This window comes from Symphalangus syndactylus, chromosome 13 (assembly GCF_028878055.3).
Source record: "Symphalangus syndactylus isolate Jambi chromosome 13, NHGRI_mSymSyn1-v2.1_pri, whole genome shotgun sequence".
In the NCBI taxonomy this organism is placed as follows: Eukaryota; Metazoa; Chordata; class Mammalia; order Primates; family Hylobatidae; genus Symphalangus; species Symphalangus syndactylus.
Window position 1 is genome coordinate 103,219,128 of NC_072435.2, and position 27,691 is coordinate 103,246,818.

The 27,691-nt window shown below is 46.6% G+C and overlaps 1 protein-coding gene across 3 annotated transcripts in view; it reads left to right on the forward strand.

Moving 5' to 3' along the window:
• The window catches only part of ABTB3 (ankyrin repeat and BTB domain containing 3), a 356,047-nt gene that overhangs the window by 318,324 nt on the left and 10,032 nt on the right, over positions 1-27,691 (forward strand). For all 3 annotated transcript variants that reach the window (XM_055240104.2, XM_055240106.2, XM_055240107.1), the window contains 4 exons: positions 13,419-13,524; positions 18,413-18,515; positions 20,178-20,259; positions 27,285-27,353. In XM_055240104.2, coding sequence (XP_055096079.1) covers positions 13,419-13,524; positions 18,413-18,515; positions 20,178-20,259; positions 27,285-27,353 — 360 coding nt within the window. The remainder of the gene's footprint in view (positions 1-13,418; positions 13,525-18,412; positions 18,516-20,177; positions 20,260-27,284; positions 27,354-27,691) is intronic.

Sequence of the window (27,691 nt, forward strand, 5' to 3'; positions counted from 1 at the left end):
TGGGTGCTCCCATCGTTCAATAGTCAGTCATTTGAAAATCAGGCTGACTGGGTATGGTGACTCATGCCTGTAATCCCAGCACTTTGGGAGGCCGAGGTGGGAGGATTGCTTGAGCCCAGGAGTTCGAGATTAGCCTGGGCAACATGATGAAACTCCACCTCTACAAGAAATACAAAAAATAGCTGGGCGTGGTCGTGTGTCGAGAGTAGGGAGCCAGTGGAGTGTGTTTTGCTTTTACAGGGGGTTCAATGGCACCCCCTACTGGTGAAATGTGGCTTTACACATCACATGCACAGACCACTGGCAGGGGGTGGGAGCGGGTGGGTGGAGATTAAAGAGGAGATAATTTCCCCGAGCCTGCAGAGTGAAGTCACCCATTCCCCAAGCACGGGGGATATTCTTGTAATCAAAAGAAAAACTGGAGAGAGATGATGACAGAGAAATTCCAAGTTGAGAAGACAGTCTCCTGTCGGACAATAGGGCAGCCATCATCACAGAGCTGGTCAGCATTGTTCCTTCTCCTTGCACTTTAGGATTCCTGTTCAAATGTTTGTCCTAACAAGTATCTTTTTTTTTCTTTTTTAAAACAAGGTCTCGCTCTGTCGCCCAGGCTGGAGTGCAGTAGCATGATCTTGGCTCACTGCAACCTCCGCCTCACAGGTTCAAGCCATGCTCATGTCTCAGCCTCCCAAGTGGCTGGGATTGCAGGCATGCACCACCATGCCTGGCTAATATTTAGTAGAAACAAGGTTTCACCATGTTGGCCAGGGTGATCTCGAACTCCTGACCTCAAGCAATCTTCCCACCTCAGCCTCCCCAAGTGCTGGGATTACAGGTGTGAGCCACTGCTCCTGGCCAAATATCTTGTTTTATCAGAGTAGTGAATAGATTCTTGCAAATAAATCCACTTTATGGTCAACTTATAGAAACAGCTGTCCTGTAAAATGAGGCATATTCCTCCCACTATTCTTGGTTTGTGCTCACTCAAACCATGCTTGAAATCTGACCACACATCTGCTTCTATGTTCTTGCTTCTAAATTTGGACTTCAAATGAATTCGGTGTCTCTAGACTTCCCCAGGAGCAGAACAATATATTCATTTTTTTGAATACATCTGTTTAAAAAGAATTCCCAGCTTATTTGTCTTTCTTTTTTTTTTTTTTTTAAGATGGAGTCTTGCTCTGTTGCCCAGGCTGTAGTGCAATGGCGCAATCTCAGCTCACTGCAACCTCTGCCTCCCAGGTTCAAGCAATTTTCCTGCCTCAGCCTCCTAAGTAGCTGGGACCACAGGCCCGAGCCACCATGCCCTGCTAATTTTGTATTTTTAGTAGAGACGGGATTTCACCATGTTGACCAGGATGGCCTCAATCTCTTGACCTTGTGATCTGCCCACCTCAGCCTCCCAAAGTGCTGGGATTATAGGTGTGAGACACCGCGCCTGGCCTTTTTTTTTTGAGATGGAGTCTCACTCTGTCACCCAGGCTGGAGTGTAGTGGTGTGATCTCAGCTCACTGCAACCTCTGCCTCTCAGGTTCAAGCGATTCTTGTGTCTCAGCCTCCCGAGTAGCTGGGATTACAGGCGCCCACCACCATGCCTGGCTAATTTTTGTATTTTTGGTAGAGACAGAGTCTCACCAATTTGACCAGGCTGGTCTCGAACTCCTGACCTCAGGTGATCTACTTGCCTCAGCCTTCCAAAGTGCTGGGATTACAGGCATAAGCCACCACATCTGGCCTCTAGCTTATTTTTCTAACACATAATTCCTCTGGGCATAATCAAGAGATAATCAGGAGTGTCCACTTGGTTCCAGGCACTACAGTGGTGATGGGACAGACATGTTCTTTATCCTTCTGGAGCTTACTGACCGGAAGCAAGAAAATAAATCAACAAAACAGAGTCAGAGCATGATCAGTGTTTACAAAATGAAATTGGACCATGGTATGGTCTCTGGGGGTGGGGCTGATAAGGTATAACTTAGACAAAATGGTCAGGAAGGTCTCCCTGAGAAAGTGGCATTTGAACAACCACCTAAGTGAGGAAAAGCTTCCAGCCATGCAGAGATCTGGGGCAAAAGCATTCCATGTCAGGGAACTGCAGGTGATTAGGCTCCTAGTATGAATGTGCTTTGTGTGCTCAAAGGAAAAAGTGTAGGAGATAAAAATCAGATTGCACTGGGCCAGGGAAAGTTTGGGTTTTCTTCTATGTGTAGTGAATGCGACACGACAAGAGAGGTTTTAGATAGGGGCGAAGTGTGATTGGTGGGGTTTTTTTAAAATTTTTTTTTTTAAAGTTTTTAAGGTTTTCATTTTGCGATGAAAAACTCAAAACTTAAAATGTTTCTGTTTTTAAACTTTTTATTTTGAGATAATTGTAGATTCATGCAGCTGTAAAAAATAATACAGAGGGATTCCTGTGTACCATTTACACAGGGGGATCTCAGTTTCTCCCAACGGCAATATCTTGCAAAACTATGGTAAAATATCACAACCAACATAGTGACATGATCGTCAACATGCAGAAAATTCCCATCACCACAAAGATTCCTCATGTTGCCCTTTTATAACCACACCCACTTCCCTCCTGCCTCCACCCTTCAGCCCCTACCTAGCCACTGTTTCTCTAATTTTGTCATTTAAAGAATGTGATTTAAATGGAATCATATGGTATGTAATTTTGGAGATTAGACTTTTGGCAGTCATCATAATTCTCTGAAGATCATCCAGGTTGTCGCATGTATCCACAGCTTGTTCCTTTTCATTGCTGAGTAGTATTCCATGGAATAGATGTACCCCAGTTTGTTTAAGCACCCAACTGTTGAAGGACATCTGAGTTGTTTCCAGTTTTAGGCTATCACAAATAAAGCTGTTACAAACATTTATGCACAGGTTTTTGTGTGAATATATCTTCATTTCTCTGGTATAAATGCCTGGGAGTACAACTGCTTGGTTGTATGGTAGTTGCATGTTTGGTTTTTAAATAAACTGCCAAACTGTTTCCCAGAGTGATTGTACCCTCTTACATTCCCACTGGAAAAGACTGAGTAATTCAGTTTCTCCATATCCTCACTGTTTGGTGTTATCACTATTTTTCATTTTAGCCATTCCGATAGGTATGTAGTGATATCTCATTGTAGTTTTAATTTGCATTTCCCTAAATGGCTAATGATGTTGAATATATTTTCGTGTGCTTGTCCACTATCTATATATTTTCTTCAAGTGAAATGTCTCTTTGTATCTTAAGTCTGTGTTAAAATGAATTGTTTGCATTTCTACTGTTGAATTTTGAGTGTTCTTTATGTATAGTAGATACCAGTCCTTTGTCAGATATGTGGTTTGCAAATATTTTCTCTCACTCTGTAGCTTGTCTTTTCATCCTGCTATCTTGGCACTGGCATTGATTTATGTTTTTATTCATGGACTTGGAGATCCTCTTGGTCCATGGTATTATGAGTGCTCTTTGATTGAAATCTGGATGTTTTCTGAGGCTCTTGATCTTATTTGGACCTTCTGCTTTAGTTCACCTTCTCTGACAACTGCTCTGACAGAGGAAGAGTAGCCGTCACCTCATTACTGCCAGGTGGATGTAGAAATCCAAGTTCCCCTACTTGGCTTCTGTTAGCACCCAAGATAAGGGCTAGCTATTGGGGGTAGGTGGGGGCAGGTAAGTGTTCTGGCTCGCATGTGGTCTTCTCTGACATGTGGTGGGGGTGGCCTCATGACTACTGGGCAGTGGTAAGAGTCTGACTCTCCAGTGGCATCCTCTGACACCACCCCAGTAGGGAGTGGGAGGGATGCCTCATTACTGCCGGGTGAGAGGGGGGTCTCCACTGACACCTGGGTATCAGGGGGTGGGGGCAAGGCTCTTTACTGGCTGGTGGGGATAAAAGTCCTGGCTCCCTACTTGACCTTCAATGACACCATCTCAGTGGAGTTTCAGGGGTGCCGTGTTGCAGCCTGGCAAGAGTAGAAGTCTAGCCTTCCCACTTGACTTTTGCTGGCAAGGTGAGTCCACAGGTTTTCTGTGCTGTTTGGCTGGAGTAGAGCAACTATTGTCTGAAAGTTTCCTACCTTCTAGGCTATCCATTTAGTGGTCCTTTGGCTAGAGAGAGCAGGCGTTTGTTGTGGCTTTTTTCCCCATCTGTGCCCTCAGTTGCAGCTTCTTCAATGTCAAGTATGGGATGATGAGGTGAAAAGGAAGTCCAGTGAACCCTCAACTGTGCTGCTCCTCCAGTCCCAAGCTCCCTAGGTCATCTGCCGTCTTCTCTCTACCTTTTAAAGTCTTCTTATGTTTCTTTTATATATAATGTCCAGAGTTTTTAGTTGCACTTTGCAAAAGGATTAGGGAAAAGTATGTCTATTACATCTTCCTGAAGCAGAAATAATCATGTGTTTTTAAAAGATCAATCTGACCGCTGTGTACTGTCTTCATCTTTTTTTTTTTTTTTTTTTTTGAGATGGAGTCTCACTGTGTCACCCAGGCTAGAGTGCAGTGGCACAATCTCGGCTCACTGCAAGCTCCGCCTCCCGGGTTCACACTATTCTTCTGCCTCAGCCTCCAGAGTAGCTGGGACTACAGGCGCCCACCAGTGCACCCGGCTAATATTTTTGTATTTTTAGTAGAGACAGGGTTTCACTTTGTTAGCCAGGATAGTCTCGATCTCCTGACCTCGTGATCTCCCTGCCTCAGCCTCCCAAAGTGCTGGGATTTATTGTCATCTTCTTAAACCATCTGGGATCTCAGGCACCCTCAAAGAAGTGAGTCTGTTTCCAAAGCCACCAGTTGGACGGTGACTATCAATGTCACCAAAAGCAAAAACCTCCATGTCAGCAGAAAAAAATAATAAATGGGATCCATAAAGCCTCTAAGGACTGGCCCAATCTCTTTGTGCCTCTAACTCTCTAATAATTAACCACGAACAAAATGACAACTACCAAATAGACACAGGATTAAATCCCAAAAGTATCAAACAGCTCAAGAAGTCATCTGATTTGGGAGGCCAAGGCAGGTGGATCACTTGAGTCCAGGAGTTTGAGACAAGCCTGGGCAACATCACAAGACCCCATCTCTAAAAAAAAAAAAAAAAAAAAAAAAAAAAAAAAAAAAAAAATTAATTTAATTCTAAAAACAGAAAGTCAACCGAGACGTTCCCAGTTCCACACAAAACTGCAGTCAAACCACCTAAGAGAGGAAAGTCACAGTGTATGTTCAAAACCTTTGAAAATAAGATTTAGTAAATAGTTTGCTAAAAATTCTTAATTTGCAGACCCCAAGTTTGTGTTTAGCAACTGATTGGGCCTGTCTTTCTTACCTCCTTGTTTCGTTTCTTCACTCCCTCCCCTCTCCTCATTCAGTTCTTCACCATCCCTCTGGCCTCCCTTTTCTCTATGGTCAGGACCCGTGCTTAGGAAGTGACCTGCCCCAGGCACTTAAGCCTGGACACGGATCTAATGAAAATGACCACTGTGTGCCAGGTGCCATTCCAGGCACTTTCTACTCATCAGCTCCTGGGAAGCAGGTAGTTGTATTTTTATTCCTATGTTAGCGATCATGGCCTTGAGGCCCAAGAGTGGGTCACCCTGCAGAGCCAGGATCCTGACCCAGACACAAAACCCATGCTCTTAACTGTGAGGTCACCCTGTCACTCTGCTCCCTTTCAGGGTTTTACCTGCAGTGCACGTCTCACTGTGAAATGACAGCTTCATCCCCTTTAAGGGCAGAAGCAGACATGGCCTGCAGCCATGGTGACTTTTTTTGGTGGGAAGATGGTCCCAAGTCAGGTGCAGTCATGGGCCCCTAGCATCTGCATTGGGAGGAACCTTGGAAATCATCTACCCCAATGAATATCCCAACCCAGTCATCTGAATCCTGCTATCGGAATCTTTTCCAGACCTGGAAAAAGTACTACTTAAAGAAACCATGAAGTAGGTAAAAATACCATTGATGCAATTTATTATTTACTTGATCTTTTTCTTAAATGTGTTTGAAACATATTACTACCATAAGTGGATACCCTACATCACTTGCCGTGAGTAGAAGGGACACATCAAAGTAGATGTGCAACTGCACAATAGCAGTAAGATGAGTGCTGCACTCAGGGCCTCAGGATCTTGCTGGGATCCTTCTGGGGCCAGTAGCCCACCCTCCACCTGCCTCCACCTTTCCAGGTGTGCTCACCCCTCACAATGCAGCCTAGCCTGCTCCACAAGGGAGCCACCTATAGAGGTGGGTCTTTTTTTGGGAGGTGGAGGGAGGGAGATGGAATTTCGCTCTTGTTGCTCAGGCTGGAGTACAGTGGGGCGATCTCCACTCACTGCAACCTCTGCCTTCCAGGTTCAAGCGATTCTCATGCCTCAGCTTCCCAAGTAGCTGAGATTAACAGGTGCCTGCCACCATGCCTGGCTAATTTTTTGTATTTTCAGTAGAGACAGGGTTTCACCATGTTGGTCAGGTTGGTCTTGAACTCCCGACCTCAGGTGATCCACCTGCCTCAGCCTTCTAAAGTGCTGAGATTATAGGTGTGAGCCACCGTGCCCAGCCCAAGTGAGTTTCTTGACGTGGATTAAGACAGAGCTTGCTGTCAGTGTCCTCGAAAGTACCAGTAACTCTACTTTCTCTTGATTCTGAGACACAGCTTTTTTCACATTTGAGCATTTCTCCATTTGAAACAGGTCTTAAGATGGATGTGTACATTTAATAAGGAGGGCTTTTTTTTTTCTTTTCTTAAAACCTAACATGAATTTTATGACATCTTAAGAAAAGGGATGAGATTCAACTACGGGAAATTGCTATTTAGGAGTTAAAAATGGTCAAATAGCGGCACTTTCCTTTCGTTCAACCTAACAGCATATGGTGATACGTTCTCTTTTAGCCCTCATAGCAACCTCATCAAGCAAGTATTTTTAATCCTCTTTGCAAAAGAACACCAAGGCCCAGAGAAGCTGAGTAACTTTGCCGAGGTTACAGAGCTAGTGAGTGAAGGGCCAGGACTAGGACGCTCTCCATCTGGTCCCATTGTTTATGTTTTCACCACCACATAGAACTCCAGCCTGAGCCACCTATAAAGGACCTTTGGGATTAATCCTAGTGCTCCTTTCAGAAGAAAAAAAAAAGTATTTCCACATCTTTTTAGGAGAAGAGTGGAGTCAAAGGAGATGAGGAAAGATGTCACCCCCCAAATTCACAGCACTCCATCTCAAGAGAGTTTCCTGGTAACTATGCTATTAAGAATTTTGCAAGGCCAGGCGTGGTGGCTCATGCCTGTAATCCCCGCACTTTGAGAGGCTGAGGCAGGAGGATCTCTTGAGCCCAGGAGTTCAAGACCAGCCTGGACAACATAGTGAGACCTTGTCTACACACACACTAACACACACACAATTAGCTGGGCACAGTGGCGCACACCTGTAGTCTCAGCTACCTGGGAGGCTGAGGTGGGAAGATCACTTGAGCCCAGGAGGTCAAGGTTGCAGTGAGCTGGGGTTGCACCACTGCACTCCAGCCTGGGCAACAGGAAGAGACCCTGTCTCAAAAAAAAAAAAAAAAAAAAGAATTTTGCTTCACTTCCCTTTAGTTCTTTTGTATGGCCACACAGTTCCGAGTCCAGATGACCTAAATTTACTCCATCTGCTCATCTAGAATCTTCCATGAGAGACTTGAATGGCAGGTACCCAGTGGCATGCCAATAACACGCACTAACCGGGGACTGTGTCCTTCGGCCTGGCCCCACCCCCACCCTCCCAGACTCATCCCGGCCTCCCAGGTCAGACCCTGCATGTGAAGACCAACTGGCCTGCTGCTCTGAGACTACAGCCTGTCGTCCCTTTGGCCTAAAGCACTGTGCTTAAATGTGCTGCTCAGAGAATCCAGGCATCTGTCCCAGCACAACCACCACTCATTCCCGCCTCCAGAATGGAGCGAGCCTCAAGTTTGGTTGCTTCCATTCTATTGTCCTTGGGTTTTAGTCCAGAACTTACCAAGCCCATAGGATAACCCAGCTTATCATCCCAGTCTGACCCCCCTGACCCATGGATCTCACCCCCTAACAGCAGTCGCCTGATACGAATGACACCACCCCTCACACTCAGAGGGGCCCTCCTGGAGTTCAGAATTGTTTTGGGTCCCAGGTAACCAGGACAAATGACACTGGTGCTCCATTGCCTGGAGGAGGACCACTGAGAGGGTCACAGGGCAGACACCTCCACAAACATGGACAGATTCAAGGATGCAGTGGGGAGTTTTCTCTTAGGACTCTGTTCCTTGAAAAAGAAGCGGGTAGAAAGTGACAAGAAAGCCTCACGAAAGGCAGCATCTTTGGTGCCAAAACTTGGCGTAGCACCCTAATCCTCTGCACAATGTCCAGCTCCTGGGAACCAGCCAGTGCTTGGCATTTAGTAGACACTCAATAAATATTTGGAGAATGAATGAATGAATGAATGAATGAATGAATATGCAGCTTAGTGAGTGGGGAAACATTTCCTAAACCTCTGGGGAATGAATGGATGAAGTGTAGGGAGCCCCCTGATGTTCAGTTAAAGCCTCCACCCTCCCTCTTTCTCTCTTCTGAACTTCTAGTGCTTTCATTATAATCATATTTCCATGGTGGGAAGTTTTTTTAAATTTATTTTTAGAGGTGGGGTTTTGCCACGTTGCCTAGGCTGGCCTCAAACTCCTGGGCTCAAGCCATGCTCCCACCTCAACCTCCCAAGTAGCTGGGACCACAGTCATGCACCACCATGCCCAATTTTAAAAAAAAAATTTAAACACAGGGTCTCGTGATGTTGCTTAGCCAGGCCTCGAGCTCCTGGGCTCAAGCAATCCTTGGCCTCCCAAGCAGCTGGGACTATAGGCATGCACCACCATACCAGGTTTTTAAAATAGATTTTATTTTTTTAGGCCAGTTTTAGATCTACAGAAAAATTGAGAAGACAGTACAGAGAGTTCTCATATACCCCCTCACTCACTTTTCCCTATGATTAGTAGGCTATATTACTATGGTACAGTTGTTATAATTAATGAACCAATATTGATACAATATTATGAGCTAAAATCCGTACCTTATTCAGAGTTCCTTAGGGTTTTGTTTTTATTTTTGTTTTAGATTCACGGGGTTTATGTGCGGGTTTGTTACATGGATATACATGATGCTGAGGTTTGGGCTTCAATTGAATCCATCACCCAAATAGTGAACATAGGGCCCAATGGGTAGCTTTTCAGCCCTTGCCTCCTTCCCTCTCTCTCTCCCACCTCTTTTGGAGTCCCCAGTGTCTGTTGTTCCCAACTTTATTTCCATGTGTACCCAGTGATCAGCTCCCACTTACATGTGAGAACATGGGGTATTTGGTTTTCTTTTTTTTACATTCATTCACTTAGGATAATAGCCTCCAGCTGCATCCATGTTACTTCAAAGGACATTATTTCATTCATTTTTAGGGCTGCATAGTAGTCCATGGTGTATATGTACCACGTTTTCTTTATCCAGTGCACCATTGATGGGCACTTTGGTTGATCCCATGTCTTTGCTATTGTGAATAGTGCTGCAGTGAACATGTGAGTGCAGGTGTCTTTTGGGTAGAGTGATTTCTTTTCCTTTGGGTGTATGCCCAGTAATGGGAATATTGGGTCAAATGGTAGCTCTATTTTTAGTTCTTTGAGAAATAGCCAGAGTTCCTTAGTTTGTACCTGGTGTCTTACTCTGCTCCTGGATCCCATCCAGAATACCACATTACACTTCATTGTCATATCTCTTAGGCTCCTCTCGATGGAGGCAGTTTCTCAGACTTTCCTTGTTTGGGGTGACCTTGAAAGTTTTGAGGAGCATTGGTCAAGCATGTGTAGGCTGCCCCTCTAGTGGAATATGCCTGACGTTTTTCTCATGATTAGACTGGGGTTATGGATTTTTCACAGGGAAACCCTGGAGAGAAAGACATCTTATCAAGGGCACATTCCATCAAGGTGAGTTATCACTATTGATGTTGACCTGGGCCACCTGGCTGAGGCAGTGTTTGTCGAGTTTCTCTACTGTAAACTTCCTCTCTTCCCCTGTTTCCATACTGTCCTCTTTGGAATGCAGTGAGCATGCACTGCCCTCACCTAAAAAGTGGGGAGTTGCACCTCCCCCTGATCATTGTTACGTATTTGAAGATTGTCCATTCGGAACAAGCATGACCAGCCCTTATATTTACATTCTCAGGTGATACAGTACACATTGAAGTTAGAGTTCAACTGGGAGTTCCAGCAGAGGAGGGGTCTTGCCTTGCCTGCTTCTGTGGCCCCAAAAGAGTGCCTTTCACACTGTGGCCCCAAAAGAGTGCCTTTCACTCTTCTATGTTTAATCAATACCTTCTGAATCAAATTAAACCACCACCACTGTCCGCCAAAAAAGAAAAACTTGCAAAAGAGTCTACAGACTGTACAGGCCTCTCTCAAGGGCACAAGAGTCCAGGAAATGGGTTCTTATTGCTTCACTCAGAGTTGATTAAATGGGAGCTGATTCACCAGCGAGATGCACGAGACACACCCTGGTGTAGACGAGTGAGACCTCATCCCTAACATTCATAATACAGTCTGTACAAAGCATTTTTGCAGATAACAGGTCTTATCATTTTTATGACCAGCCAGTACTTACCAAGTGTCCACCATGTGTCTGGCACTCTGGGTCACAGAGATGATGAAATATGGTCCAATAGATGTAAACTTTAGATGAGATGTGTTAGTTTTCTATTGCTGCAGTAACAAATGACCATAATCAGAGGCGTAAGGCAACACCTGTTTATTATCTCATGGCTTCTCTGGTTGGAAATCTGGGTGCGGTGTGACCCAGCTGGGTACTCTGCCTAGAATCTCAAGGGCAAAATTAAGAAGTCAGCAGGATTGTGTTCCTTTCTGGGGTCTTTGGGGAAGAATTGCTTCCAAGCTCATTCAGAGATTTTGGGTAGAATTCACTTCCTTGTGGCTGTAGGACTGAGGTCCCACTTCCTTGCTGACTGTTGGTGTCACACTTAACTCCTAGTGTGGTTACCTGAGTCCCCTCACAAGCTTGCCATGTGGCCCCTCCATCTTCAAGCCAGCAACAGAGCATCAAGTCCTTCTCAGACTGGGATCTCTTTGTCATCTTGTTCTCCCCCCTCCCTTTGAAGTCCTTTTCTGCCTCTACTTTTAAGGGCTCATGTGATTACTTTGGGCTCACCCAGATAATCCAGGATAATCTCTCTATTTGAAGGTCAACTCATGAGGAACTGCTATGCTCTCGAATGTTTGTCCCCCCAGAATTTAAATGTTGAAGGCCTAACCCCCAAGGTGATGATATTAGGAGGTGGTGTCTTTGGGAGGTGGGTAGGTCTACAAAAGAGACCCCAGAGGGGCCTCAGCACCCCTTCTACCACGTGAGGACATAGCTAGAAGGCACCATCTATGAGAAAGTGGGCCCTCACCAAACACCGAGTCTGCTGGCACCCTGATCTTAGACTTCATAGCCTCCAGAACTGTAAGAAATAAATTTCTGCACTTTATAAACCACCCAATTTAGAGTATTTTGTTAGCAGCCCTAATGGACTAAAGCACTCACCTTAATTACTCCTGCAAAGTCACTTTTGCCATGTAAAGTAACGTGTTCACAGTCCCAGTCCCAGGGGTTATTAGGGCATGCAATCTTCTAGGAGGCCGTAATTCTTCTTACCACACAGTGCTTCTCAAGCATGAGTGTGCATGGGAGTCACCTGCAGAGTGTGTTGAAAATGCAGACTCTGATTCAGTGGGCCTGAATGAGAGTGTGTGTTTCTTACAGGATCCCAGAGGATGCTACTGCTCGTGGTCTGTGGAGCACATTTTGGGTGGCAGGGCTTTAGGTCAGAGGAAACAAATTTATAGCCCACAGCCCAGGTCAAACCCATGAGAGAATTTCAGTGCATGGAACCTGTGGTTCTCAAACTCAAGGGAATGTCAGTATCACCAGAAAATTTGTTAACATGCAGATGCCTGGGCCTCACTCCCAGGATTTTTAAGTCAGAAGGTCTGGGGTGAGGCCCAAGAATTTGCATTTCTAATAATCTCCCAAGTGATGCTGGTCCAGGGACCACACTTTGAGAAGAACTGCATTAAGCTGGTAGGCAGGCAGTTATTTTTATGAGTATTAAGTGAGGGGAGCACTGAATGCCCTTTGGTTATAAAGCCTCGTCTTTGAAAGTTGAGTCTCTTTGTCCTTCAACTATGATTATGCCTCTGTGAATCACATCTGAGGTGACACTCTTCCTTCTGTGATCTACCCACTTTAATTGAAGGGTTTGGATTTTCTTTTATATGCCAAGCTGTATGCTTCTGCCTTGGGAATACAGTGAAGTGGGTAGATTTAAGAATAGCTTGAACCATTCACATCACTAGTGGCCCCAAAACCATCTTTTAAAATTCAAAAGACTATTTATTGTTTTTATCACAAAAGCAATGCTTGTTTGTTATAAAAAATACAAATAAAAGAAAAAACATCCTCATCTCACCCAAAGGTAACTACTCTATTTTTTTAGATCTTTTTCTATACATATCTGTCAATCCAAATATATTTGTAGAGGGTTTTATTGCCAAAAAGACATGGTACAAACTGTGTTGTAACCTACTTTTCTTCCTTAATCTATTGTCAATATTTTTCAATGTAACCCCTTTGAGCCCCTAGTTTCAACACCCTTTATCCAATAAAAAGAAACAAAATGCTCTGTTTCGTTTTTTCCTCCTATACACCTGCAGCTGGAGGGAGATTAATGAACGGAAATGGCTGCAAAGTGGGAAGAGGTCAATGTGAACGATGAGGGTCAGGGAGAAGCAGGCGCCTGTGTCCCCAGCAATGAAGGGCAGCTGTAGTTTTGGGTTGCAGAACCAGTTCCCTCCCACCTTTTGTTTGGAGCCAGTGATTCAGCTGAGCACTTCTGGGTCCAGAAATGCCTCAGCACCAGAATCAAGTTCACAAGAAAGCTGAACCAGGAGTGTTTGTCTCGTTAATGGAGAACACAGTCACAGGATCAAAAAGGCTAATTTCAGGATAATTCTCCTGAAATCCTGCTAATTTCAGGATAATTCACTGCTTCCAGAATTTTAGAGTGCTGGTAAAGGTGGGTTTGGGGTAAAAACTTATTTTCCTTTCGCTATGAACTACAAAAACCTGCTTTCCAGTAGGTAGCGAATCATGAGGGCCAGAGAGAAGAATTTCTTAAGCTTCACCGGTGAACCCACTAGAAATAGACAGTGGACAAAACAGAGCAAGTAAATCCAGGACCCATGAGTGCAAACGACTTCTGTGCTACCCCAGGGGATTTCTCCTGTGGCCTGCAGTAAATGTGTGAGCTCTTATCACCTGGAAGGACGCATTCCTGGGGCACAGCTTGGCTGAGGCTGGCCACAGCCCCCTGTATCATGACCTCCTCTTTCTTTTCTGCAGAATGAAGTGATCAGCCAGCAGCTGTGCGTCATCTTCACCCACTGCTACGGGCCCTACCCCATCCCCAAGCTCACAGAAATCAAACGGAAACAGACCTCACGCTTGGGTGAGTGGTTCCCCCAGGCCTGTGTTGGCTGCTGCTTTGTGATTTAAGGACGGGGAGCCAAAGAATGCCATAAGGAATGCCAGGAGGGAGGGAATTCAAGGGCAAACAAGGTCGGTACAGGAGTCAGGCCGGGGGAGATCAGAATTTCGCCTTTATTATGTGATGACACTGGAGAACATACCTTGGGAATGTGGACAAGGAGATTTGCCAATTACAGGGTCTTGGGTCTTTCTCCCCGAGACACAGACAGTGGGGGCTGCCAAAGGCCTCCTGATTCCATACATATCCCCTGCACAGGTGGCTCCTGAAAGAAGGCCACACTGCACATGGCAGCTCTGTCCCCCAAACTCTCCCCTCTAAAAGTCCTTCTTCTTCACTAAGAAGGAATGAGAAGGAGACAGTGAGGGGCCAGGGCTGTTCCTCTAGTGGAGATCCTTCTACAGGAAACTAGGAGAAGGGAGGAACAACCCCCCTACCCCCCCACACACCCACACACACACTCCCATAAAAACATGAGGGGACATACCTGAGCTGCAGAGGCTGGATGCTCAGAAGTCCCATGAGAGTATCAATAACCTCTTCCGGGAGGCGTGCACTGTGCCAGCTCCAGCCACGCACTTGACCTACCCTATCTCAAGTCATCTTCAGGCCACCCCAAGAGGCAGGCACTGTGACTGCAATATCAGTACATTATGGCTGCAATATCAGTACAAGGTGAAGCTGGAACTTGAACACAGGTGTGCCCAGAAGCCATAATTTTGTCATTCTGCAGTCCCAGCTTCTGAGATTTTTCAGAAGAAACCTTTCCATCAGGCACTAGGTTCTTTCAGAAGATTCTGGGGCTGTTGCAACCGGGTTGATCAACCTACAAAAAGGAGAAGGAATATCAGGCTGCTTTGAGGCCTGAAACATGAGCCTTCTGTTGCAAGGGCCTGTCTCCCTGCTGCCTGGAGATTTATCAAATATTAAAGATAAAGGATTCTTTTTCCCTACATAGGTTGGGGACCTTTCCTACTTCCTGTTTCCCTTTCCTAAGAAAATTGAAGGATATCTGAGCAATAGAAGACTGAAATTTCTACTCTTTAGCAAAATTTGAAAGGGATGAGCCAGTTTAGATTAATTAAAAGGCTGAATTCATGGGACTATTTTAAAGTTATTTTTGTTCCTATCTTGAATAACTTGTTAATTTAAATGAAACACAACTTTTTGCTGAAATGGAAAATTTTAGCAGCTGAGTCAAAGGCTGTCTATCTTTCTGACCATGTGTGGAGGAAAACTGGGATGTGCCCAAGTCACAAGTACTTCTCCCTTATAGAAAACAGGTATTAATTAAAATGTTATCAGGGCAACACGTTATAAAGACCAGTCAAGTTAGCAAACGTTAGAGAGTGAGGGTTACATTCCCAGTGCATAGCAACAATCTCTGATATCTAGGTGCCTCATAAGACACCCTCCTTAGAGCAAAACTTTTGCAAGGTCTGTTTCAATGGCATAAAATTTGCTTTCCCTTAGCTACAGGAAGGGAGGGAACATTTTCTCCTCCTGAATTTGCTGAGGTTTCTTTCACTAGCTGTTAAAAGTTTCTGGTTTTGGGCCAGACATGGTGGCTCACGCCTGTATTCTCAGCACTTTGGGAGGCCGAGGCAAGCAGATCAAATACCATCAACATCCATTGAGCATCTACTATAATGGTCACGTTTATTGAGGGATACTCATGTGTCAGTCATTTTGCTAAGTGTTCTCCATAAATTCACTCATTTATTCCTCACTACTCTTAAGGTCAGGAGTTTGAGACCAGCTTTGCCAACATGGTGAAACCATGTCTCTACTAAAAATACAAAAAATTATCCGGATGCAGTGGCACATGCCTGTAGTCCCAGCTACTCAGGAGGCTGAGGCAGGAGAATCACTTGAACCCCGGGAGGTGGAAGTTGCAGTGAGCCAAGATTATGCCACTGCACTCCAGCCTGGGCAACAGAGTGAGACTCCATCTCAAAAAATTAAAAAAAAAAAAATGTTTTTAAGTCCCTGGTTTTCAGCCCAAGCATTAGAATTCCAAGGGTTAGCACCAAGAAGAAAAGAAAAGGCAGACCTGAGAGGCTCAAAGCTCATGATATAAAAGAAAAACCATCATGTAGTTATTAACAAATGGAATATACAGCAGGGGCATTTTGTGTCTTCAGTCTAGCAGCTCAAGCTGCATAACTAAAGGTCACCAAATAGTGGTTCTTTAGGGACCTGCTTTAAAGGAAAGACAAGAATGATCAGTGACAAGGATCTCAAACCGGCATCTCTGTGGGACCAGGCAGGTGGTATAAACGAGTGAAATGGGTTCAGTGCTAGACAACAGGGAGTGGTGGGGACTGTGGCAAATCAGAGAGCACTGGGTTTTTTGTTTTTTTTGTTTTTGTGGTATGGTGTCCTCTTGCCCTCCCAGTGAATTCTGGGAGACAGTGGTAAAAGTAAAAGTAGAGGATATTAACAGTCTGGGAAGCAGGAATGAGGGACTGGCTGGAGATGAACAGTGGGTGTGATAGGTGAGCAGAGGGAGGCAGGTTACCGAGCAGAGAGAAAGTCAAGTGAAGAAATGAGTTTTCGTCAGCTCTCAGGCCTTCCCCTGCAGCCTCTTTTCTCTTTATCTGGATCATTTCAGAAGTTCTGGGGGGAGTTTTTTAATTAAAATGTTTAAAGAAAGTGGGATTACACAGGTGATTTTCACTGTTTATACTTTTCTGATATTTTTAAAGTAAGAGCCTTTTTTTAAAAAATGAAGAGAAGTGAGGTAGCTCTGTACTGACAGAGAAAGGTGAGTGGAGGACCACCAGGACCACCATCTGGGGCAGCACAGGGTTCGGGGTCTGAGTGAAGAGAATCAGTCTGGAAGGCAAATTCTGGGTCCAAGTTACAGCAGTCTGGGGAAAATGCAGCCAGGCCAGGGCCCCAAGGTGCAGTCAGCCAGGGTGAGCCCAACAGCTGAGTAGTCACAGCCCCCAGGAAGACAGGGGCTTGGTCCTGCCCTCAATAGTTTAGGACAACCCATAAATCCAGCCATAGGAAGCAGTGGGGTTTCTTTTCAGTACAGCCCCTGAACCCCTGGAGAAGGGCCCATCAACAACAAAGAACAACAACAGGCTAAGAAGGGCCCCCGGGTCCTCAGCAGCCTCCTAGAGCAAGTTTCTGCAACAGGAGTCAAGGCGTTCTTTCATTCACTCGAAAAACAACCATTGAACCTCTACTAATAGTATAAGGTCATGTTTATTGAGGGATACTTATTTGCCAGCCACTTCGCTAAGTGCTTTCCATAAATTCACTCATTCGTTTATTCCTCACTACTCTGTGATAGAGTATAATGGGTATTACAATTTCCATTTTCCAGAAGGAGAAACTGAGGCATGGGTAGGCTAAATAACTTGCCAAGGTTATAGAGCTGAGATTTCTAGCCTAAGAGCCCACACTCTTACTACACTTTACCACCTTTTTGTACTAGACACAGATGAAAGGGTTTGAAATGGACAGACACGGATACATCGTAACATGATGAGGCTACAGCAGGGGTGCGTATGCTGTGGGAACTCAGCTGGGGCTACTGGGTCTGGGGAAGGTGGGGGAATCTGGCAAGGCTTACTGACCAAGGGTGTCTGATCAGTATGTCTGAAACTTGAAGACCACCTAGGGATGAGCCAGGTTTGGAAGGGGCTGGAAGGGTGTTTTAGGTAAAGGAACAGTGTGTGCAGAGCCCCAGAGGGGAGAGAGCACGTAGCACTCATGGGGAACTGAGAGCCACCCATAGCTCAAGCACACACACAGTTTGACAGGGAGAAGCCAGAGAAGGCAGTGGAGCCCAGTCACAAGTGGCCTCATTAAGACGTTTAGACTCTATCCTGGGAGCACTGGGGAGCTATTGAAAGATTTATAGCAGAGGAGGGGAGTGGCATGATCAGAGCTAGCTTTAGGAAGGATGGCTCCTGCAGTGAGGTGGGTCATCAGCTTGAGGGGCCAAGAGTGGAGGCAGAGAGACCAACAGAGGCTCCTGTGAGTTCCCAGAAAGAGAGGATGTAGCCCAAACTAGGGTAATATCAAAGGGAATAGAGGGAAATGGAAGATTCAGGAAACACTTAGGAAGACAGGGGGTGTTGATGGATATTCTCAACAAGACAGAAGTGCTGAGCTGAGGACAGACTGGCACCTTCAAGAGCCTCGGGTCTCAAGGGCTGAAATGACAGGCAAATTGGAGGATCCTCATGTTTAACAAAGCAGGCCATCCAATCAGAATGTCCAGGTTCAAATCGTAGCTTCTCCACCAGTCACTAGCTTGAACAAGTCACTGTAAATTCTGTGTGCCTCAGTTTCTTCAACTGCACAGTAGGGATAATGCGCAACCAGGTTGCATATCCTAAGTGCTCAGGAAGTAGTAGCTAAATCTTCTTTATTCTAGAAAATGAGGGCAGGGGCCTGGCTCATTTGTCACTGACCCCGATAGAGAAAGGCTTGGACTTAAATCACCTGGAATGCAGTGGCGAGGGGACAGCTCTTCTAAACCACTTCCTTTGGGCAGGGAGGGCGCTGAGCCCTGAGAAAGAGCAGCAGAGGTGGGGATGAGTGGCATTCTTAGAGACAAGGTGGGTGGGTGACCATAGGTAAGTCTTCTCTGGGGAAATGCTACTTTTAATCACAAATAAGCTATAAGGATTTCCTATGAAAAACTGAATTTCAGTCAGTTGACTGTTCCTCTGATTAGTCCTGTCTGCTGTTTGGTTGCTGTCTTGCCAATGAGTATTTTATCACCAAGATTTCCTTGCTCACTCTTATTTGCACTTTCTACAAGATAAATCTAAACTTTATCCTTTTTTCCACTAAAGCTACCTTTTTTTTCCCTTTCCTGTTCCAGATCCTCATTTTCTTAACAATAAAGAAATGTCTGACGTTACCTTTCTGGTAGAAGGAAGACCATTTTATGCTCACAAAGTGCTGTTATTTACAGCCTCTCCAAGGTATGTGTCATCGGTTTTGAAAGCAGCTGCATTATGACTTTGGCTGTTGCTATTACTATTTTTTGAAGTTCAATTTTGGTGGTCTCTTCACCAGACTGACAGATCATCTTCACAAAATCAAGAATTCAAGAGCACAGGGAAGCTGCTGGCATAAACAATCTAGAATAAGGGGCCCCCTCCTCTGGGCAAATAAAGGGGGCGGGGGGGCCGAGCTTTGGGAGCAGAACATGGATTGGGTTTTGGCTCCCTCGGCTAGGTGGCCTTGTGCAGTGAACAACCTGAGGCCCCACACACGGGAGCCTTGAGACAGCCACTCTCCAACTGTCAGGGAACAGACTTTGGCATAAGCCACTGAAATTCACAGGTCCTGACTTTACTTTTCCCTAACTGTGGAGTTAACAGACAGTAGTATCATGTAGCAATAGGAAGAACTGCTCACCCTCTCTGCTGGCTCTGCAACTGCCCTTTCTTCTCCTTTTGAGTTGAGATTGGGTTGACAGTTTAGAACCACATTGTCCAGGGACCTGAACAGGGAGCAGTGAGGCTGGGGCAGAGGAGAGATTGATGCTGAAATGAGGAGGAGGCAGGAGAGAATGATGCTGAAATGAAGAATACCAAGAGTCCCAGCAGGGGGTCCCTGAGTTGGGTAAGGACACTGGGAACCCAGAAATGGAACTCCCTTCCAGGAAGTTTGCTAAGAGAATGTGTGTGACCAGCATTCCCTGTATTTCTAAAAGCATCCAGGAATCTCCAGTCCCCCCACCAAAACCAAACACAAACCCCAGATGTCTGCTTTGCCACTGCAAGAAAAATATGTTTTCCCTTGCATAGTTTTCAGTCATGACACCATAGACAAACCAGATCAATATTGTACCAATGTTATATTCTTAGTTTTGACAAAGGTGCCATGACTGTGTAACATGTTAACGTTAGGGGAAGCTGGGTGAGGGGTAAACAGGAACTCTCTGTATTATCTTTGCAACTCTTCTGTAAATCTATAATTTCAAAAATAAGTTTAAAAAAACAGATGCATATCAACTTATTCTTAAACATATTATCTGTGTGTTCCATTGATAAGATCTCTACCCACAAAGAGCTTTTAGTTTAGTTGATGGGCAGGAAAGTGCATTGAAAACCCAAGACAGAAAGTCACCCATAAGGGAGATGATTCGGTAGTCAACAAACATTGATTAAATATCTGCAATGTGTCAGGTTCATACTGGGACAGGATGTGGGGTTGTAGCAGAGACAGAAACCACTGAAGTCCCTGCCCTCATGGAGCAAAGCGTGCTCCATGGGCACCAGAGGGGAGAGAGTGAAGCCACAGCCCTGGGCTCAGGAGAGATGCCATGAAGGTGGTGGCCACGTGACAGGCCCTGAAAGATGCACAGGGTTTAACAGTCACTCATTCTTTTCCAATCACCAGTTGGAGAAAGAATGTAATTGTTCAAAACACTGTTTTTTAATTTTAGAGTTTTAACTTCAAATTAGATTATGGTATAATAGGAGGGTTTAAATTAAGAACTGTAAGGATATACCAGTGCTATATTTCAGAGTTGCAGGGGAAGAAACAAGGTATTTCCATTGTCAGAAGACCAGTTTTTTTGCGAGCCATGGATTTGTGTGTGTCTTTTTTCATCTCTTTTTTATGTCCTTGTTCAGGTTCAAAGCACTCCTCTCCAGCAAGCCGACAAATGACAGCACCTGCATAGAGATCGGCTATGTGAAATACTCCATCTTTCAGGTGAGCCCCTGGTGTGGCCTGGACTCTGTGCTGCGGGGCACAGGGCACAGGTGGTTGCCTCAGATCCTCAGCCTGAGGATTGGCCATTTGGAGAAGTCCTTGGAATAAGCTGTCAGTCTCTTGAACTCCTGGCCCCTCCTCACAGTGCCCCTTCCGTTTCCATCCATTCATCCCTGCAGCATTAACTGAGTGCCTGCTATGCCTGACACTGTGCTAAGGGCTGGGGACACAAGGATAAAGGATGTCCTCTCCTGGGGACTCAGAGTCTGGGGAGGCGGGGCGGTGACTGAGTAATTCGTCAATTACAGTATACAGTAGCGTACTCAAGAGGAGTGAGCCAACGTGCTGCAGCAACTCAGACCAGGGGAAATAAAGAAGTCCTCGGGGATGAGGTCTTATGAGCCAAAACATCCAAGGCTGAGAAGTTGGTGAGCCACAGGAAAGACAGGGCTCAAGAAAGCTGGTTAGAACATTCCAGGCAAAGAGAACAGCAAGTGCGAAGTCCCAAAACTTTGGTTGAGCTCAGCGTCATCAGGAGCTGCTGTGCTTTTAGGGAATTTGTACATTTTAGCATTAGTCTAAATCTACCCCAATTAGGAAAGGAAGGCTTCCTCATCCAAGGCCAGATGACATGACCATTTCTCCTTCTGTTTGGGGGGAGTTCATGCCATGAACAATGAGTTTTGGTTTATGTGGTTTTTCTGAGGGGCACCGCAGCTTTTTTTGCTTTTCCACCTTCCTTCAATTATGCCTGATTCATAAATCCTCTGCAACAACATTCTTGCAGCTAATAGAAATTCACTCACTCCCCAGCCAGCTTTGCACCTGTATTTCTACAGCTCCAAGACCCTCCAGGCGCGTGAAGGCTGTGTAGGCCCCTTGGTCCCACCAGGCTGTCTTCCCACCTTCCAGGGTTCAAAAGACAATGTGGGTGACCTGGGGACAGAGTTTATAGAATGCCTGTAATCCCAGCACTTTGGGAGGCCAGTGTGGGCTGAGGTGGGAGGATCACTTAAGCCCAGGAGTTTGAGACCAGCCTGAGCAACATGGCAAAACCCTGTCTATTAAAAATACAAACATTAGCTGGGCGTGGTCACAAACACCTGTACTCCCAGTTACTCAGGAGGCTGAGGCTGGAGAATCACTTCAGCCTGAGAGGTCAAAGTGCAGTGAGCCATAATCTCGCCACTGCACTCCAGCCGGAGCAACAGAACAATACCCTATCTCAAAAAAAAAGGTTTCCAAAGATAAGATAAGCCTGGATGAGCTGTCCCCCTGAGGTCAGGAGAGTAGTGAGGAGGCTGGAGCCCCAAGGTGGGCCTGGGGAGTTGGCATACTCCAGACATCCAAGTGCCCATGTCCTCTCAGCCTAGGCCCTCCCCACCATTTTCTACTGAGAGCAAAGTGGTCATAGCCCCTTCCTGAATGGCAGCTGTTGGGTTGGAAAGCTGGGTTCCATGCAGCCATGGCTTTGCTTTGGAGGGTGATGAGGAAATGTTTGTGGAGCCATGAGTAGTGAAGCACTGGTCTGTGCTTACACATGTTATCTGGATTGTTATTCCTTTTTTTTTTTTTTTTTTTTTTTTTGAGAGAGAGAGAGGGTCTGGCTCTGTTGCCCAGGTTGGTGTGTAGTGGCACAATCTTGGCGCATGGCAACCTCCACCTCCTGGGTTCAAGCCCCACTTCAGCCTCCTGAGTAGCTGGTAGTACAGAAGTATTTCATCACGCCCAGCTAATTTTTGTACTTTTTATAGAGATGGGGTTTTGCCATGTTGCCCAGGCTGGTCTCGGAACTCCTGAGCTCAACCAATTCAACCGCCTTGGTTGGCTTCCCAAAGTGCTGGGATTACAAGCATGAGCTACTACGTGTGGCATTATCCCCATTTTTATAGATGAAGAAACTGAGGCCCAGAGAAGCTAAATGATGTGCCCAAAGTCTTAGTTCTAGTTAGCGATAGAGCCAGGATTTGAACCCAGCCTGCCTGGTAGCAAAGGGTGGGGACACTGTTCTAGAATACCCTTTCTAAATGGGAATGTGCTGAGAGTAAGAACAGTTCCCACGTCTTGAGCACTGTGTGTAAGGCTCAAAGCCAGTGGTTCTGAACCTCAGCTGCACATTAGAATCACCTGGGAGCTTTGACAATTCCCAAAACCCAGACCATACATCAGACCAATTCAATCAGAATGTAGGGGTGGGGCCCAGGCATCAGCATTCTGAGGTCTCCCCCACCTCCTCCCAGTATCCCAAAGTGCAGCCAAGTTGGAGAACCTGTGCTCTCAGTTACAGCATTTCTTACACATTAGCAGCTCTCAGAATACCTGGAGAAGGGTGGGGTGCTTGTTAAAACACAGAGAACATTTTAAAATGCAGATTCCTGGACCCCACCCCAGAGTTTCTGATTCTGCAGGTGTGAAAATTCGTATTTTAACCTTTGGTTTCAGGGGCACATGCGTAAGTTCGTTAAATTGTGTGTCATGGGGGTTTGGTGTTCTGATTATTTTGTCACCCAGTTAATAAGCATAGCACCCTCCTCCCACCCTTTACCCTCAGGCAGGCCCTGGTGGCTATCGCTCCCTTCTTTGTGTCCATGTATAAGTGAGAACATGGATGCAGTACATGGATGAAGCTGGATTACAGGCATGAGATGGATAAATTCAGGTCTCCAGCTCCATCCATGTTGCCACCAAGGACATGATCTCATTCTTTATGGCTGCATAGTATTCCATGGTACATATGCACCATGTCAGAATTCACTTTTTTTTTTCTTTTTGAGAAGAGTTTCGCTCTTGTTGCCCAGGCTGGAGCGCAATGGCGCAATCTCGGCTCACTGCAACCTCTGCCTCCCAGGTTCAAGTGATTCTCCTGCCTCAGCCTCCTGAGTAGCTAGGATAACAGGTGCCCGCCACCATGCCTGGCTAATTCTTTTTGTATTTTTAGTAGAGACGGGGTTTCTCCGTGTTGGCCAGGCTGGTCTCAAACTCCTGACCTCAGGTGATCCGCCTGCCTCGGCCTCCCAGAGTGCGGGGATTACAGGCGTGAGCCACTGCGCTGGCCCAGAATTCACATTTCTAACAAGAACCCAGGTGCTTCTGCTGCTGCTCTGGGACCTGCCTCTGAGAACCACTGCTGCCCCTCACCTCATTTCATCCTTCCTGCTGCCCTGCGAGGTAGCCATAATCCCCACCTCACAGACGAGGGCACGCATTCAGAGAGGTGGAGTAAGTGGTCCAGGTTCCTGCTGCTGCTCCTAGCAGAGCTGAGGTTCAAACCCAGGCCTGGCTGACTCCCGGACTGTTCTCTTAACTTCCTCCCTTCTGTGGGCACCTGGGCCCCCGCTAAACTCACCCAGCCCTGAGGAAAGAATCTTTTGGCCCATTCGTCTGGAGCATGAGCTGGAAGCTGGAAAATGCATGCTCCCCCAGTGCTCATGAAGGGGGAGCTTACACTGTGAAGCCTGGGACTAACTGGGGAGGTTCCTGTAATAAGAACTTGGCTCGTAGTAGGCGCTCAGTAAATGTTTGCCAAGCGGCCTCACTGAACGAGACCTCCATGGGAAAGGGCAGTCCCTGGAGGAATCCCGAGGCCTGTAATTGCTTTTGACGGGGGATGGTTTCCTGGCCACATTAGACTCACGTTACTGTAATGGGAAGGGAAAATTTAACAGGCCCCGGGGACTTTTCCATGTGCCCACCCTTTCCCATAAAAGAAGAAAAGCCTCATTTGTGGCTTGAAATAGGCCAAGGAGGGCTGAATGCGACCCAGCGGGAGGCTCCCAGGGGCCGGCTTACTTCAGTCCATGCTGACAGAAGAATTTTAGTAAATGAGCCTGCTTTGGGTCTCCTCCCCCAAGTCTGTTTAACATCACACGCCGGCAAGGGCCAGACGCAGCTGAGGCTGCACCTGGAAGTGGGGGCCTCCGCGAAGCTGTGGGTGCCATTTGAATCCCTGCTTCATGCAGGTTGGCAGCTGCCAAGAAAAACAACTCCACGAACAGGCCCGTTGGCCTAATAAGCGTTTGTTTCACCCCCTTGCAGAAAGGCTTGTGCCGGCAGAGTTGGAAGGAGGCCTGGGCCAGCCCAATTTAAATTCCATTAGCCCTGGGATCTCCGTCCACTAAGGAGCAGCGTTTCAAGTCAGCAGCCCCACCTGGAATATAGGAGACCACGTGCTAGAGAAATGCTTTCTAAATGTTCAGGGCGGTCATTATTATGGCTCTTATTGTTATTTGTTTAGCCTTTATAAATGAAAACTGCTAGGAGAATAAATTGATTTTAATAAGGCCCAATCCCAACATTTGCTGACTTGATATTTTAAATGCTTATGACCCATCAGGGTGGGAGAGGGGAGGGTAAACAATGCTGTGTTATTGCACAAATCCTCAGATGCCACCACCATCTCTGCCACAAGCAGATGGTCACAAGACCCCAAAGTCGGTATGTGGGAGACACACACAGAGAGGCGAGGATTCGTGTTTATGGGTAGGGTGTACACACCGCAGGCTGTTTGCTTGCTGTGTGCCAGGCCCTGGGATACAGCAGTGGGCAAAACCTTATTGTGCCCTCTGACTCTAGTGAGAAACAACACTGCGATGGAGGATGATGCACAATTGCCTGATGTGACCTGTGGTGGGGTGGAGATCTGAGGAGGTGCCCCACTGGAGATGACCACTGACTAGATCCAGAAGGAGCAGGCAGAGCTCAGTGGACAGAAGAAGGGGAGGGCATCCTAGCAGAGGGAACAGTGTAGGCAAAAGCACGGGACTAGAAGAGAGGGTGGGAGGTTCTGATGCAGGCAAGCGGTTGAGTGGTCCGAGCATAAAAGGCAACTTTTGGCCAGGCATGGTGGCTCACACTTGTAATCCCAGTGCTGTGGAAGGCCCAAGGCAGGATGATCACTTGAGCTCAAGAGTTCAAGACCAACCTGGGCAACATAGCGAAATCCCGTCTCTACAAAAAATACAAAAGTTAGCCAGGTGTGGTGGTACACACCTGTAGTCCCAGCTACTCAGGAGGCTGAAGTGGAAGGATTGCTTGAGCCTGGGAGGCAGAGGTTGCAGTAAGCTATGATCACACCACTGTACTCCAGCCTGGGTGACAGAGTGAGACCCTGTCGCAAACTAAATATAAATAAATTAAAATATTAGCCAGGCACGGTGGTGCGTGCCTGTAGTCCTAGCTACTTGGGAGGCTGAGGTGGGGGGATTGCTTGAGCCCAGAAGTTTGAGGTTACAGTGAGCTGTGACCACACCTCTGCACTCCAGCCTGAGTGACAGAATGAGACCCTGTCTTACATAATAATGATAAATAAGAATTTCAATAAAGCTATAAACAGTATTTTTAAAATAACTTAAACACACATGCAAAAAGCAGTCTGAGACCAGTCGCAAAGACTTTCAGATGGCCTGGGTGAGAACAAGGCAGCATGTAGCAGAAACAAGGGAAAAGATTTTTCAGCCTCAGAGAAAATTCAAGACCTGACATTTGCAGAGGGCTTGCTATGTGCCAGGCCCCTGCTAGGCCTGTTCTATGCAGTGACTCATTTAGTCTTCATCACAATTCCATGAGGCAGGTAACATTATCCCCACTTCACAGATACGAAACTGAGACACACAGAGCCTAACTTAATTCAGGTCCCCCAGCTTTTAAGTGGCAGAGCCAGATCAGAAACTGAGGCAGCCCAATTCCAGGCTCACTGCACTTAGTCAGTGTCCTATATTGGTCACAGACTGTCAGCCTGAAGGGACCATCGAGGACAACCCAGTCCAGGCTCATTTTACAAGTACCCAAAAAAGGGAGGTAACCAGTCCGTAGATTTCGCCCACACAGCTGCCTTACAGCCAGGGAGGTAAAGTGAGTTTGTCCAGCATGCAGGTAGAAGACAATAGGGGCCGGGCACGGTGGCTCATGCCTGTAATCCTAGCACTTTGGGAGGCCGAGGTGGGCAGATTGCCTGAGCTCAGTAGTTCAAGACCAGCCTAGGCAACACGGAGAAACCCCATCTCTACTAAAATACAAAAACCTAGCCAGGCATGGTGGCATGCACCTGTAGTCCCAGCTACTCGGGAGGCTGAGGCAGGAGAATTGCTTGAACCCAGGAGGTGGAGGTTGCAGTGAGGGGAGATCACGCCACTGCACTCCAGCCTGGGTGACAGAGCAAGACTCCATGTCCACACACACAGACATACACACACACACACACACACACACACACACACACACACACACACACATAAAGACAATAGGAAGTGGAGGAGACTGGGACAAACCACCTAAAAAATTAACACCCAGTTGTCCTAGGAGATAAGATAGCAAAGTCAGATACATCCGTGGGCCCCATTCCATTCAAGGGACACCAGTTTGTCAAGCTCTGGAAACTTCGCCTGCTGTTTGGACATCCTGAGTCACATGAATAAAAAACATCCCGACTAGGGCCACTGACATCATTAGTGATACACAGAAACCCTGGACCCCTCATGGCTTTGCCATGGAGCTCAGCACATTGTAATAAGGAGCAGGTGGCCCTGTGGCATCCCAGAGTCACCCTCTGGGACTTCAACAGGAGGCTTTGAGTCAAACTGGGCCATGTTCACAGGGGAACGACCCTCTGGTGCAGGTTCTTAAAGCCACGCCACGTGTGCAGCAGTTCCGCGCAGCATAACTGGGGCGGGAGGTGGGAGAGGACCCCGTGATTATCATGCGTAGATGGAAAAGCCGGGATGAGGAGCAGCAGCTAAGGGTTGTTTAGTTTGGTCTTGGGGGTAGACGTGGAACTGGGGGTGGGAAACCATATGGAGACAAGTTTCAACATGGTATCAAACTATCTGACTGATGAAACTGTTCAAAATGGGCAGTCTTCTCCCCTTAAGGTAGTGAGCTCTTGGTCACTGGCGACATGGAAATGGGCAACCATTTGGAATGGATGTCCTAGAGGTCTCAGGAACTAAGCCTGAGTTGGGACATCCACTGAATGGCTTTAAGATGATATGTCTTTGCCGTTGACAGCTGTTCTCTGTGTTTTCTTCCAGCTGGTTATGCAGTATCTCTACTATGGTGGCCCAGAGTCACTGCTCATTAAAAACAATGAGATCATGGAGGTAAGGGATCCATAGTGGTGTTGGCTGTCACAGGTCCCTTGGGTGAGTGGCACCTCTGTAAACTCGGGTCACCAGCCTGCATGGAAGTGTCTGGAAGGACCCGTGTTGGGTTTTCATTTGGATGAAGACTTGGGGCTTTTGTTCCTTCCTGACTCCTCAGTCCTCCCAGACAGGAAGGGCTTCTCATCAAAGACCTTCCCTGGCAGGCTGGGGTGCTAGTGCACTTGCTTGCCTGATTGCTTTCAGTAGCCACTGAGTGAAACCCAATTTTAACTAGCATTGGTGGTAAGGGGGCAGGGAAGGGAAGGAATTTGACTGAAAAGTCTGAGGCTACAGCT